The 14,214-nt window shown below is 47.6% G+C and overlaps 1 protein-coding gene across 1 annotated transcript in view; it reads right to left on the bottom strand.

The window, feature by feature from the left end:
- The window catches only part of CDH12 (cadherin 12), a 1,126,549-nt gene that overhangs the window by 61,286 nt on the left and 1,051,049 nt on the right, over window positions 1-14,214 (bottom strand). Inside the window, exon 8 of the mRNA XM_060244300.1 lies at window positions 6,233-6,420. Coding sequence (XP_060100283.1) covers window positions 6,233-6,420 — 188 coding nt within the window. The remainder of the gene's footprint in view (window positions 1-6,232; window positions 6,421-14,214) is intronic.

The following is a 14,214-nucleotide window of genomic DNA, read 5'->3' as shown; positions in this document are numbered from 1 at the left end:
TTGGTTTATCTGCTGCTATTTCGGTGCCATCCAGCATGTGGCGCTGGAAGACACAAGATGCTGGGAGCGAAAGTTCTTGACTCAACAGAGGAGAAGGTTGCGTTTAACAGAGGCTGTACCTCGGGCTCCAAGCTCCAAGTCAAATAGCCACAAATTACATTACGAAATTGGAGATGTGTTCCACACACAGACACCCCCGGCAGCATTGGATTGCAATACCTATTGAACATAAGGAAGAGTGGAGTCTGGCTTCTCGTTTCTTCCAGACAAACCTGTTTTCTATTAACACACACACACCCACCTCGAAGAATTATGCCCATATGTAACATTAGAAAATCGCATGCATGCATTTAACAGCAAGCCTGAAATGGTTTGGACCAGAGGCAAAAAACAATAGCGCCTACAACTGTCTTTTATTTGTGATACCCATGACACAAAATAATTGCATACATTCTAACTTTTTACAAAGCTGATGTGTTGAAAATGGCTTTTCCCTCTCTGCTTTCATAGACACAATCTGTATGTCCAAGTTCCAAAACCTCCCCCCAGCAAAACAAAACAGCACCCAAATTCCACTGTTCATAGCATCATAGAATCATAGAGTTAGAAGGGACCTCCAGGGTCATCTAGTCCAACCCCCTGCACAATGCAGGGAACTCACAAACACCTCCCCCAAAATTCACAGGATCTTCATTGCTGTCAGATGGCCATCTAGCCTCTGCTTAAAAACCTCCAAGGAAGGAGAGCTCACCATCTCCCGAGGAAGCCTGTTCCACTGAGGAAGCCTGTTCCATTCCTGCTCTAATGGTCAGGAAGTTCTTCCTAATGTTGAGCTGGAAACTCTTTTGGTTTAATTTCAACCCATTGGTTCTGGTCCTACCTTCTGGGGCCACAGAAAACAATTCCACACCATCCTCTAGATGACAGCCCTTCAAGTACTTGAAGATGGTGATCATATCACCTCTCAGCCACCTCCTCTCCAGGCTAAACATGCCCAGCTCCTTCAACCTTTCCTCATAGGACTTGGTCTCCAGACCCCTCACCATCTTTGTCACCCTCCTTTGGACCCGTTCCAGCTTGTCTACATCCTTCTGTTGTCAGCAGGGCTTTTTTTTGTAGCAGGAACTCCTTTGCATATTAGGCCACACACCCCGATGTAGCCAATCCTCCAAGAGCTTACAGGGCTCTTCGTCCAGGGCCTACTGCAAGCTCCAGGAGGACTGGCCACTTCAGGGGGCATGGCCTAATATGCAAATGAGTTCCTGCTATGAAAAAATGCCTGGTTGTCAGATTTATAAAATTCCAAAGCATTCCATTTGCATTTACAGCGTTTTTCGAAGTTCTGCTTTGCAGACAGCAAGCCATTCACTTGACTAACTGAACCATTTTGGAATATCCTTGGCTGTGTACAAGTATTCCCAACCATACTTAGATGATAACTGCTATGGGTCCCCCATTCAGATGTTCCATGACTCCCTGATAGGGTTGCCAGCACCTCCCACCGCCGCCCCGCATCCTCCAGCCTGCTCCACCCCCACAGCTTCCCATCGGCCACAGCGAGGCAGTCTCAGAATGAGGGATGCACACAGACAAAAGGAATGGAAGTTCATATGGGTTTGTGGTCCACGAGTTTTCATGTACCTGTCAAGCATGGCTAATTCTGATCAATAACTAATTAGTTTAGGGCCTGACTGAAAGCAGGCCTGGGTAATGTCCCAGAGAACCAAATGCTGCTAGTTTGTTTTCCTTTCTAGACTCCTCTCTTGCTTTATGACTGTTAATTAGAGGGAACAAAGCAATCAGCACCTTCCCACAAAATTCTCCTCCAGGAGGATGAGCCATCTGGGCTGCAAGGCCAAATGCCTGATAACGCCCTGGGAATGTATCTAGTTTTGATATTCTATGTGTGAACGCTCCTTTGCTTCCCCCCCCATAGGAATCTCTTTGAAGTGTATCTTAAAAGTTGTGTATCAATGTATTGGTTTCATTCTTCTCAAGCTACAGCTTGAGCCAAAGTATCGGTCTATCAATAAACGTAGTCTTTGTATCAACTTTGACTCGTCATTGAACCCGCATGCTTGACAGTACAAGACTGGTCCATTTTTCATTACATTTGTGATTTCCAGATGCAGTAAAATGGCTCCCCTGCGGACTAGAGAAGTCACACTTGCAGTGAGTCTCCAGCTAACTGTCTTCTAGCTGCCCACCAAGCTTGGTGAAGGTTGGATTTAGGGGGGCTGAGTTATGCCCTCCCAAAGCTGGTGCCCCCAGGAAAGTGCAGCTCTGGAGCATATCAAATGGATCCCCTGCAAGTTAAGAGCCAGAGCAGTGGTCTGTCCCAGGATGCCCTTCTAGCTGCCCACCAAGGTGTGCAGATTGGCTTGGGGGAAGCGGGAGATCCTGGGGTCCATGTGCAAAAGTGGGATCATGTTGAATGGCCCCTGCATTTAAACCTGAAATGATTTCAGTTTACTCACCCAGTCCTCCTGCCACGTTGTGACTACAGAAAAAAGGCTGCAAAGACCACTCCAGCAGACCAAACAGACTGATGGAAATCAATATGCAGTCTATGGGTGGTCCACCAAAAGGAGAAATGCATGGAGCAGGTGAATGGACCATGGACCAACCCACCAGTCTGTGCAAGAATTAGGTCGACGGCCTGGCCCATGCCCATCCCTACTCATAATGGCTATCACGGGCTAGAAGGTCAATGTGAACCCTTTTTTTCACCAACACAAAAACCCTGAAGCAGCTGATTTCGGTGCATTGTCCACACACACAAGTGAGCACACCTACAGGAGTCCTCAGCCTCTGCTCTGCGGCAGACAGGAAGCTCGCAGGGAATATGTTCCACCTCTGCCCCCACAGCTTTTCACTCGTATGACTTCCTGCAAATGCTGCCTTCCAGCCAGGTACCTAGAATGTTCACACGTGGACTCCAAAGCTCCTACAAGGACTCTAGAAGAGGCCCATATGGGTTGCCAATTCCAGACTGGCACATTCCTGGAGATTTTGAGCTGTTGCTTAAGGAGGAAGAAGTTTGGGGAGGGACTTTAATGGGCTATAAGGCTGTGCAGCCCACCTTCCAAAGCAGCCACTTTCTCCAGCTGAACTGATCTCTGTCACCTGGAGATCAGCTGTAAACTCAGGGGATTTCCAGAAACCAACTGGAGGTTGGCAACCCTAGCTCCCACAGTAGTTCCCACTCCTAAAATAAACTCTCCAGTGAACTACATTACATGGATTTTGCTAAAAATCAGGAATGGCCATGATCACTTAAATGAATAACAACAGTATGTCATCAAGTCATAACAGATTCCTGGTGACTCCAAGATCACGGGGTTTCCAAGGCAACAGATGAGCAGAGGTAGTTTGCCATGGCCACCCTCTACATAACAACCGCAGCCTTTCTTGGTGGTCTCTCCCCCAAGTACCAACCACAGCAAACCCTGCTTAGCTTCCAAGCTCTGACAAGATTGGACTGTTAGGCTGCTTCAAATGAATAGGATGGATGGAAAAGAACTTTAATCAGAGTTCTGCCGGATGAGCCTCGTGGTCCATCTATTGTTGCTGCTGCTGCTGTCATCATCATCACCATCATCGAGTTGGAAGGGCCCTCCAAGGTCATCTAGTCCAACCCCCTGCACAACTCAGGAAACTCACAAATACCTCCCCCTAAATTCACAGGATCTTCATTGCTGTCAGATGATCATATAGTCTCTGTTTAAAAACATATTATTATTATTATTATTATTATTATTATTATTATTATTATTATTATTATTATTATTATTATTATTATTATTATTATTTCAATTTAACAAATTGCCCCATCACAGCTAATGCCAGGCTCTGGGAGGAGAAGGAGAAGGAGAAGGAGAAGAAGGAGGAGGAGGAGAAGAAGGAGAAAAAGAAGGAGGAGGAGGAGAAGGAGAGGGAGAAGGAGAAGGAGGAGAAGGAGGAGAAGGAGGAGGAGGAGGAGGAGAAGAAGAAGAAGAAGAAGAAGAAGAAGAAGAAGAAGAAGAAGAAGAAGAAGAAGAAGAAGAAGAAGAAGAAGAAGAAGAAGAAGAAGAAGATTTATACCCCGCCCTTCTCTCTGAATCAGAGAGTCAGAGCGGCTTACAAACTCCTTTATCTTCTCCCCCCACAACAGACACCCTGTGAGGTGGTGGGGCTGAGAGGGCTCTCACAGCAGATGCCCTTTCCAGGACAACTCCTACAAGAGTCGTGACTGACCCAAGGCCATTCCAGCAGGTGCAAGTGGAGGAGTGGGGAATCAAGCCTGGTCCTCCCAGATAAGAGTCCACACACTTAACCACTACACCAAACAGTAAATAATAAATGCAGTCTTATACAAACTAGTATAATCAATTAACTAAAATAAATCATAAACCTGAAAAGGTCCTGGCCCTTGCTGAGGACAGCCAGACCTCTCTCTCGGTCCAGGAAACGCCAATACATTTTGACCATTAGACCATAGGGACATAGTGGAGGAGGTGGTCCCATAAATACTGCTCCAACATCATTTTTCACCCAGTGGGCAACCAATTGCCTTGGAGGGCCAATAAACAGGGCACAAAGGCCGAGGCCTTCCACAGATGTTGCTGCTCAGGTAGTGGGTTTCAGAGGTATGCTGCATTTGAATCTGAAAGGGTTTGTTATTCCCCATGGCTAGTAGCCAATGATGAACGTCTCTGTCATGAATCTGTCCACCTGCCCATCTAAATAGGGAATGGAAATGGGTGCTCAGCAGCTGCCTCTTTTAATCCTCCTCCCCTACAGTCAATTGCTCCTGAGGCAGCAGCATAAGCAGGATGGTTGTCTAACGACCTTGTCCGGTGAGCACAGACCTTGTTCAATACTGCTTCTGTCCCATAGTGATGAACATAAGAGAAGCCATGTTGGATCAGGCCAATGGCCCCTCCAGTCCAACACTCTGTGTCACATAAGAACATAAGAGAAGCCATGTTGGATCAGGCCAGTGGCCCCCCCAGTCCAACACTCTGTGTCACATAAGAACATAAGAGAAGCCATGTTGGATCAGGCCAATGGCCCATCCAGCCCAACACTCTGTGTCACATAAGAACAGAAGAGAAGCCCTGTTGGATCAGGCCAATGGCCCCCCCAGTCCAACACTCTGTGTCACATAAGAACATAAGAAAAGCCATGTTGGATCAGACCAACGGCCCATTCAGTCCAACACTCTGTGTCACAGAAGAACATAAGAGAAGCCATGTTGGATCAGGCCAGTGGCCCCTCCAGCCCAACACTCTGTGTCACATAAGAACATAAGAGAAGCCATGTTGGATCAGGCCAATGACCCATCCAGTCCAACACTGTGTGTTTTTGCTCTCGAGAGCAAAGTACATACACCCAGGCAATCTTTCTTTTTTAAAGGTTTGGGGCACGTCACTAAAGCTTAGGGTTGCATTCAAATATGTTGAATGCTAGTTGCAGACTTCTGCAAGTACTTTCACATCCAATAGAGCAAAACATCCATTCGGCACACATCACCCCAAAGTCCAAAACACCCATGGTAGAGCAACAGAGGGTCAAATTTGACTCCCCACTGTTAAAGAGGGAACAATTCAGGAAGGGGGGGAAGGGTTAGCATGAATTGTCTGGATAAGTCCTGATTTTAGTAAGACCTCCTTAACTAATATATAAGAGCTCTGTGGCTCAGAGTGTTAAAGCTGCAGTACTGCAGTCCTAAGCTCTGCTCACGACCTGAGTTTGATCCCCGTGGAAGTTGGGTTTTCAGGTAGCTGGATTGAGGTTGACTCAGCCTTTCCATCCTTCTGAGGTCGGTAAAATGAGTACCCAGCTTGGTGAGGGAGGAAGTGTAGATGACTGGGGAAGGCAATGGCAACCCCCCCCGTAAAAAGTCTGCCGTGGAAACATTGTGAAAGCAACATCACCCCAGAATCGGAAACGACTGCTGCTTGCACAGGGAACCTTTCCTTTCCCTTAACTAATGACAAAAAAACCTCTTTATCATCAGGTGGACCAATCAAGAACATCATTCTTGGGTGCCACACTGCAAAAGAAAGAGCCCCTCAGAGTTCTGAAGACCAACCCTTAAATGAACAATTTTTGTAGCCTAGCTCCTATCTTAGGTTTGTGGCGTAGCTGCCCAAAAACCGGAAACATATGGACACCAGCGTGGACACTGCCTCTTATTTCCTAATTTTTGAAGTTGGCTACTGATTTATCTTACATGTCTGCTAAGTACCTTTTTCAACTTGATGACACCTTCTTGTGTGTTCTCGTCTGTGCTGATGTCAAACAGGTTCCCTCCATCTCCTGGAACAATTGTGTACTCAATCTCTGCATTTTTCCCAGAGTCAGGGTCCACCGCTCTGATTCTTCCAATGGCTGAACCAACAAGGGAGGACTCAGGCACTTTCAAATGGAAGATACCTACGACGAATCAAGATAGAATTATTTGGATAATACCTTTACAAATTGTGGGGCGTTGATCAGGGAGTATTCCTTGTGATGACAATACTATTTCTCCCTTGGTATGAAAGCTGAAATAAATGCTCAGTAATTCAATGTTTGTTATTCAGATGTTCAAAGCAAATCTTTACCCCAAATGTGAATGCTTTAGATGACAGAACAAAGTAGGAGTCCAGTACACCTTTAAGACCAACTGGACTCCTACTTTGTTCTATTGCTTCAGACCAACATGGCCGCCCACCTGGATCGATTCAGATTACAGAGTTGTTGATTTGGTTGGTGTTAGCTGTAGCATGATGTATGCTAACTAGAGTTGCCAGGTCCCCTTGCCTTCCTGGTGGGGGGGGGGGCAGACTGGGGAACATTCTGGGGTGGGAGGGGGACATCACACGGGGCCACTCTGGCATTTGGGTGAAACTCTATGGGCTTTTTGCCCTCAAAACCATACAGTTTGCCCAAATAACCAAAGAGTCCCTTGCAATGTCCTGGCATAGGATTGCCAATCCCCAGGCGGGGGCAGGGGATCCCCTGGTTTGGAAGCCCTCCCCCCACTTCAGGGTCGTCAGAAAGCCGGGGGAGGGGAGGGAAATGTCTTCTGGGAACTATTATTCCCTATGGAGATTTATTCCCATAGAAAATCATGGTGAATTGATCAGTGAGTATCTGGGGCTCGGGGGGGGGTGTTTTTTGGGGTAGAGGCACCACATTTTCAGTATAGCATCTAGTGCCTCTCCCCAAAATAGCCCCCAAGTTTCAAAAAGATTGGACCAGGGGGTCCAATTCTATGAGCCCCAAAAGAAGATGCCCCTATCCTTCATTATTTCCTATGGAAGGAAGGCATTTAAAAAGGTGTGCCGTCCCTTTAAATGTGATGGCCAGAACTCCCTTTGGAGTTCAATTATGCTTGTCACAGCCTTGATCTTGGCTCCACCCCTAATCTCTCCTGGCTCCACCCCCAAAGTCCCCAGATATTTCTTGAATTGGACTTGGCAACCCTAGCCTGGCATGATGATGTCACCTGAAAGGTGTTGTCATTGTGTCAGGGAAGTCACACAGTGATGTCTGTGTTTGGGGCTTGGGTTTCCCTTGCCAGCCACTGGCTGGGGGTGGATCGAAGGCCTCAAATGCAGGGGAACCTAAATGCTGGCAGTCCTGATATCGTCCAATCTTGTCAAATCTCAACGCCCCCCCCCCAAAAAACAACAACAACTAAACAGGGTCAGTATTTGGATGGATGATGAAGAATTTGCAGAGGAAGACAATAAAAAAAACACCCCTGCTTCCCACTTGTCGTGAAAACCCCTTACTGGGGTTGCCATGTCGGCTGTGACCGGATGACACTTTACATACACACATCTGTAGTTAGGTAGTAAATATTATGACCAGGATTCCCTCTATGCTGAGTTAGCATGAGCTAGCTCACAGATTTTTAGCCTCCAGCTCACAAATTTCTGTCTTAGCTCAGGAAGGATGACCCCCCCCCCCCAGAGCACACTAATTGATGCAGCAGCTCATAACATTAAGGCCAGTAGCTCACAAAGTAGAATTTTTGCTCACAAGACTCTGCAGCTTAGAGGGAACACTGGTCATGGCATCTATTAAACAGAGAGACCATCACATTTCTTATCCCTGCTGGCTTAACCTGAAAATATCTAGTATGATTTCCTTCCTTCCTTCCTTGTGTGATTCAAATACATTTGTCATTATTTCGTTCTGTTTTCTTGTGTTGAATTTTCCCCATAAAATGTACCCATTTTCAACTGCATTTATGTATCCGTTGTGTATAAATGGTATATAAATGACACAAATGAAACAGGAACAACTAAAATGTCAACTTCAAAAGGCCTCACAGTGACTGCCTTTGAAAACAAAAAGAAATGAGCTGGACGAGTTAATACAACCCTCCTGTCAAAAGCAGCCAGATCTTGACTATTCTTTCAAGTAATCCGTTTATGGTTATTGTTAACACGTTCGACACAATGTTTTCATTGATATGTTATTAATATCGTAAGCTATCAAATGTCATCTGATATCAAATACAGATATCAAATATCTCAGACATTTGCAAACATTATGAGACCATCTTTGGGATATTCCACATCAGTGTTTACAGAAGAGGGTTTTTAGAGAAACAATCCCCCCCACCGCATTTCTATGTTTACAAGCTGATTAAGAAGAAAATTGCAGATTTATACCCCACCCTTCTCTCTGGATCAGAGTCTCAGAGCGGCTTAGAATCTCCTAGATCTTCTCCCCCCTGTGAGGTGGGTGGGGCTGAGAGGGCTCTCACAGCAGCTGCCTTTTCAAGGACAACTCCTGTGAGAGCTATGGCTGACCCAAGACCATTCCAGCAGCTGTAAGTGGAGGTGTGGAGAATCAAACTCGGTTCTCCCAGATAAGAGAGCTATGGCTGACCCAAGGCCATTCCAGCAGCTGCAAGTGGAGGTGTGGAGAATCAAACCCAGTTCTCCCAGATAAGAGAGCTATGGCTGACCCAAGGCCATTCCAGCAGCTGTAAGTGGAGGTGCGGAGAATCAAACCCGGTTCTCCCAGATAAGAGAGCTATGGCTGACCCAAGGCCATTCCAGCAGCTGCAAGTGGAGGTGTGGAGAATCAAACCCGGTTCTCCCAGATAAGAGAGCTATGGCTGATCCAAGGCCATTCCAGCAGCTGTAAGTGGAGGTGCGGAGAATCAAACCCGGTTCTCCCAGATAAGAGAGCTATGGCTGACCCAAGGCCATTCCAGCAGCTGCAAGTGGAGGTGTGGAGAATCAAACCCGGTTCTCCCAGATAAGACAGCTGTGCTTGCCCCAAGGCCATTCCAGCAGGTGCAAGTGGAGGTGTGGAGAATCAAACCCAGTTCTCCCAGATAAGAGAGCTCTGGCTGACCCAAGGCCATTCCAGCAGCTGCAAGTGGAGGTGTGGAGAATCAAACCCGGTTCTCCCAGATAAGAGAGCTACGGCTGACCCAAGGCCATTCCAGCAGGTGCAAGTGGAGGAGTGGGGAATCCAACCCGGTTCTCCCAGATAAGAGAGCTCAGGCTGACCCAAGGCCATTCCAGCAGCTGTAAGTGGAGGTGCGGAGAATCAAACCCGGTTCTCCCAGATAAGAGAGCTATGGCTGACCCAAGGCCATTCCAGCAGCTGCAAGTGGAGGTGTGGAGAATCAAACCCGGTTCTCCCAGATAAGAGAGCTATGGCTGATCCAAGGCCATTCCAGCAGCTGTAAGTGGAGGTGCGGAGAATCAAACCCGGTTCTCCCAGATAAGAGAGCTATGGCTGACCCAAGGCCATTCCAGCAGCTGCAAGTGGAGGTGTGGAGAATCAAACCCGGTTCTCCCAGATAAGACAGCTGTGCTTGCCCCAAGGCCATTCCAGCAGGTGCAAGTGGAGGTGTGGAGAATCAAACCCAGTTCTCCCAGATAAGAGAGCTCTGGCTGACCCAAGGCCATTCCAGCAGCTGCAAGTGGAGGTGTGGAGAATCAAACCCGGTTCTCCCAGATAAGAGAGCTACGGCTGACCCAAGGCCATTCCAGCAGGTGCAAGTGGAGGAGTGGGGAATCTAACCCGGTTCTCCCAGATAAGAGAGCTCAGGCTGACCCAAGGCCATTCCAGCAGCTGTAAGTGGAGGTGTGGAGAATCAAACCCGGTTCTCCCAGGTAAGAGAGCTACGGCTGACCCAAGGCCATTCCAGCAGGTGCAAGTGGAGGAGTAGGGGATCAAACCCGGTTCTCCCAGATAAGAGTCCGCACACTCAACCACTACTCCAAACTGGCTCTCTGCACTGGGCAATATCATACAACCCTGACCTGGAGCCCTATCTCAGAAGATCTTGCAAGCTAAGCAGCAATGGCCCTGGTTAGTATTTGGATGGGGAGCCCCCAGAGAAGTCTGGGGCTGCTGTGTAGAGGCAGGCAGTGGCAAGCCAGTGTTGCTCCTCTCTCAACTTGAAAGGTATCAAATCCATTTGTCGTGAGGGCCAGATCTGACATGAATGTCACTTTGTGAGACGGGGCCATGTGTGCCATAAAACATACTGCCAGGTACCAGAGATACAAGTTTTATAAAGGACAGCTTCAAGTTGGTGTTTCCTCACTGCGAGGCCCCAGGGGCTGGGGGGAGTGCAGAGGAAAATCCACATGGGCTGACTGGAGAGCCAAAGGTGCAGTGGTGGGCTGACATCACTGCGCTGCCTGGAAGGGGGGGAGGGCAAACCCCTTCCTCAGTCTGCTCCTGCCACCAATCCTGTGAGCCCAGCCCCCAGGGTAAAAGCACAAAGGGGCTGAGTGTCGCGGGCTCCCCCCTGCCCCTAGCCACCACGGAAGGAGACTGGCAGGGTCTAGAACTAACCCTGCTGCCTGGAGAAGCGGGGGGCAGTGGCTCAGGCACAAGGCCCCAGCCTGGTGGAATCAGCTCCCCCTTGAGATCTGGGCCCTTACTGAACTGTTACCTTTTCATAGGGCCTATAAAACGGAGCTATTCCACCAGGCCTTTAGTTGAGGCAGTGGCCGTCCGACACTATCAGGCATTCTACTCCATTGGCCGGCTCTATGCTGGAGTGCCACCTCTGTCGTAATATTAAATTACTTTTGCTGTAAGGCTGATTCGTAGTCCATACGACGTGTGCCGACTGATTCTTAGGCCGTACAACATGCGCCAACTGAGCCGCCATCAAAAACTGCCTACGATTGAATTGTCTTTTATTTTATTCACATGTTTTAATTGTTATTTTATATTGTTTATAATGCCGTTATCCACCCTGAGCCCTCCTTGAGATAGGGTGACCTCTGAATGGGACTAAAATTAATAAATAAGGCCCATGCATGGTGGAACCCAGGCCAAGCAAAGCCAGAGACACCAGCGCAACAGCGGCCGCCTTTGGCCTAGACCATCAGGTGGTCTGTGGTGGGACGATGCTGGGGGTTCAAGCCAGAGATTGTTCAAACTGTAAAGTCCCCATGTGGCAGCAACTACCCCAGGCTGAAGGCCACTGGATTGTCTGATGGGGAGAGGGTACTGCATGCACGAAGTCACACAAGTAGTAGAGGCCCCAGCCCACCCAATGACCAATATAGCTAGAGATCACTGGCACTGTCCCCCATGAGGCAGCAGCCGCATAAGGCTGAAGGCTACCAGGTGTTCATGACGGAGGGAGGCCCAGCTGCCTCAGAACCCTGAGCTGGCATGAATGCAGATCTGGCAGCTCTCAAGATGCCTCTGAAGCAAAGGGGGGGGGTCTTCCTGACTGCTGCAGATGAAGTGGTTCTTCAGTGCTGAAGCAACAATCAGAGTGGTTCCATCCTTTCCCCCCCCCCACCCCAGCACCCTCCTTTCCCCTCAGTTGCACCAGTGGCTCGTGGACTGTATAAGAGCTCTCGATGGGCTGGTTCCATCCCCCGGGCCTTATGTTTCATAACCTTGCCCTATGGGGTCACCACCTATGGGGACTTGACTGGACTTGCCCACCACCAATAAGATAGAAGGCAATGTTGCAACATGGCTGACATTTTTTGTTTTTGTGCTCATTCTTGCCCTCTGGCAGTCCCGTGTACTTGTATCTCACAGGACTACCATAGATCCTGAGTTGGTCAAGACACCTCCTTCAACTGAGAGCATTCCCCTCATTATGTGGCAATAGCTCGGTGAAAATATTAGGGTAGGTTCACCCTCTACTCCTTAGCCTTAGACTTTTACAGAGACTGGAGCTATGGGCAGTAGGCTCCATCTCAGCATTCAATCCTGTCCACCATGATTTTGATTACATTTGACCAGCCTGACACCCCTAGTTGGACCCCCATTGCATTTTCCCAACATCGGCACCTCACAGCATTTTATGCTGAAAATTAAGCATGTTCTCCAGACACGATTTAAGTGACTGTTGCAGTCGTGGCATTTCTTCTTTTACTTCCACATTTTTCCCACTGTCTGGAGCAAGAACTTTTAACAGGTTCATAATTTTGACAAAATGGCTCCCACCGCTACAAGATACTGAAGAAGAATGCCCTTAACATTTTGGTTCATTGTTTCAGTAGAGTTATAATGTTGATATTTCATCCAAAAACCCCCCAGAAGTCAAGGTTTTTGTACTAATCCACTTTAGGGAAGTTAATTTTTTTTCTGCACTTGAAAAGAGGCCCTTAGGGCAGGAAAAATGGGTTCCTGTGAATTTAGCTTCTCTAGGATTCAATGTCAAGCTGTGACTGGGATTCTTCATTTGCTAGGCCTAGGGAAGTGCGACTGCGGAAACTTGCAAGTAAGTACTCCATCAGCACACACAGGGCCTTCAATGAAGCCCATAGAGTCCCCCAGGATGTTTCAAGGGGGAAGGCATAACAGCACCTGCAGTCTGCAAACATGATCCCTGTAAGGTTTTGCCATTTATTGACCCAAATGACCAATTCTCCTTGTAAACGAGTAAAGGTTTATTGGAATCATATATGGAGCAGAGCCTCGGGCTGTAGACAGCCAAAGCCAGGAATGATGGTTAGCAAAATTACAGTAAAAAAAGTGTGCACAAAGCGTCTCCCACCAACCAAGCACTTGTTCCCACAGAAGGTGGTACCTACAGCTATTTAGAGTATCAAGGTCAACTGCTGAGCTGTCCTGCTTCATTGCTACAGCAACCTGATGGCTAGCCAGCCATGTCTAGAACACAATCAACTACAAAGCATACTTTCTCCCCCAGCCACCTCCTCATGTCTGAGTGGTTAAATAGATGTGTCTTTGGTGGTTTTGGGCACCACATTTGAAGAAGGATATAGACAAGCTGGAAGGGATCCAGAGGAGGGCGACAAAGATAGTGAGGGGTCTGGAGACCAAGTCCTATGAGGAAAGGTTGAAGGAGCTGGGGATGTTTAGCCTGGAGAGGAGGTGGCTGAGAGGTGATATGATCACCATCTTCAAGTACTTGAAGGGCTGTCCATCTATAGAGGATGGTGTGGAATTGTTTCCTGTGGCCCCAGAAGGTAGGACCAGAACCAGTGGGTTGAAATTAAGTCAAAAGAGTTTCCGGCTCAACATTAGGAAGAACTTCCTGATCATTAGAGTGATTCCTCAGTGGAATAGGCTTCCTCGGGAGGTGGTGAGCTCTCCTTCCTTGGAGGTTTTTAAACAGAGGCTAGATGGCCATCTGACAGCAATGAAGATCCTGTGAATTTAGGGGGAGGTGTTTGTGAGTTTCCTGCATTGTGCAGGGGGTTGGACTAGATGACCCTGGAGGTCCCTTCCAACCCTATGATTCTATGAACTATAAGAAACAAAAGTTACAAAGTCCAGAGTCCAGAATAAGCAATGTTACCCGAGTTCATGTCTATGAGAAAACATATTTTTAAAATGGCAGACTCATCCTGACAATCCCTTCCTTTTGATCAGATGATCCTCATGGGAGTATATATGCAACCAATTAAACAGAATACAGCTCAACACAGGAATACACATATGACATCATAATCAACAGAACCTCAAAATAAACAAGATAGTCCCTTAACTGATAGCAACACGGTGAAAAATGACCCACAAAGCGATCAACAAAAGCTTGCTGCTGTGTCTACCAATTTAACCAACAAAAGCTTGCTGCTCTAGTTAGAAATGCCATTTTAGATGTTATCTACAATCTCTGGAGGGACCAAAATCCCAAGCATCCTTGTGGATTTCAACACATCCTTGTGACTCTTGTTGCCTCTCTACCAGGTTCAGAATACTGGATAATGTCAGGATGGGCCTGACATGCTGTTTCTGTAAGATGACATTCTATGT

This window comes from Heteronotia binoei, chromosome 7 (genome assembly GCF_032191835.1).
Source record: "Heteronotia binoei isolate CCM8104 ecotype False Entrance Well chromosome 7, APGP_CSIRO_Hbin_v1, whole genome shotgun sequence".
Classification (NCBI taxonomy): Eukaryota; Metazoa; Chordata; class Lepidosauria; order Squamata; family Gekkonidae; genus Heteronotia; species Heteronotia binoei.
The sequence above is the reverse complement of the archived record's forward strand: the minus strand, read 5'-3'. Positions and strand labels throughout refer to the sequence as shown.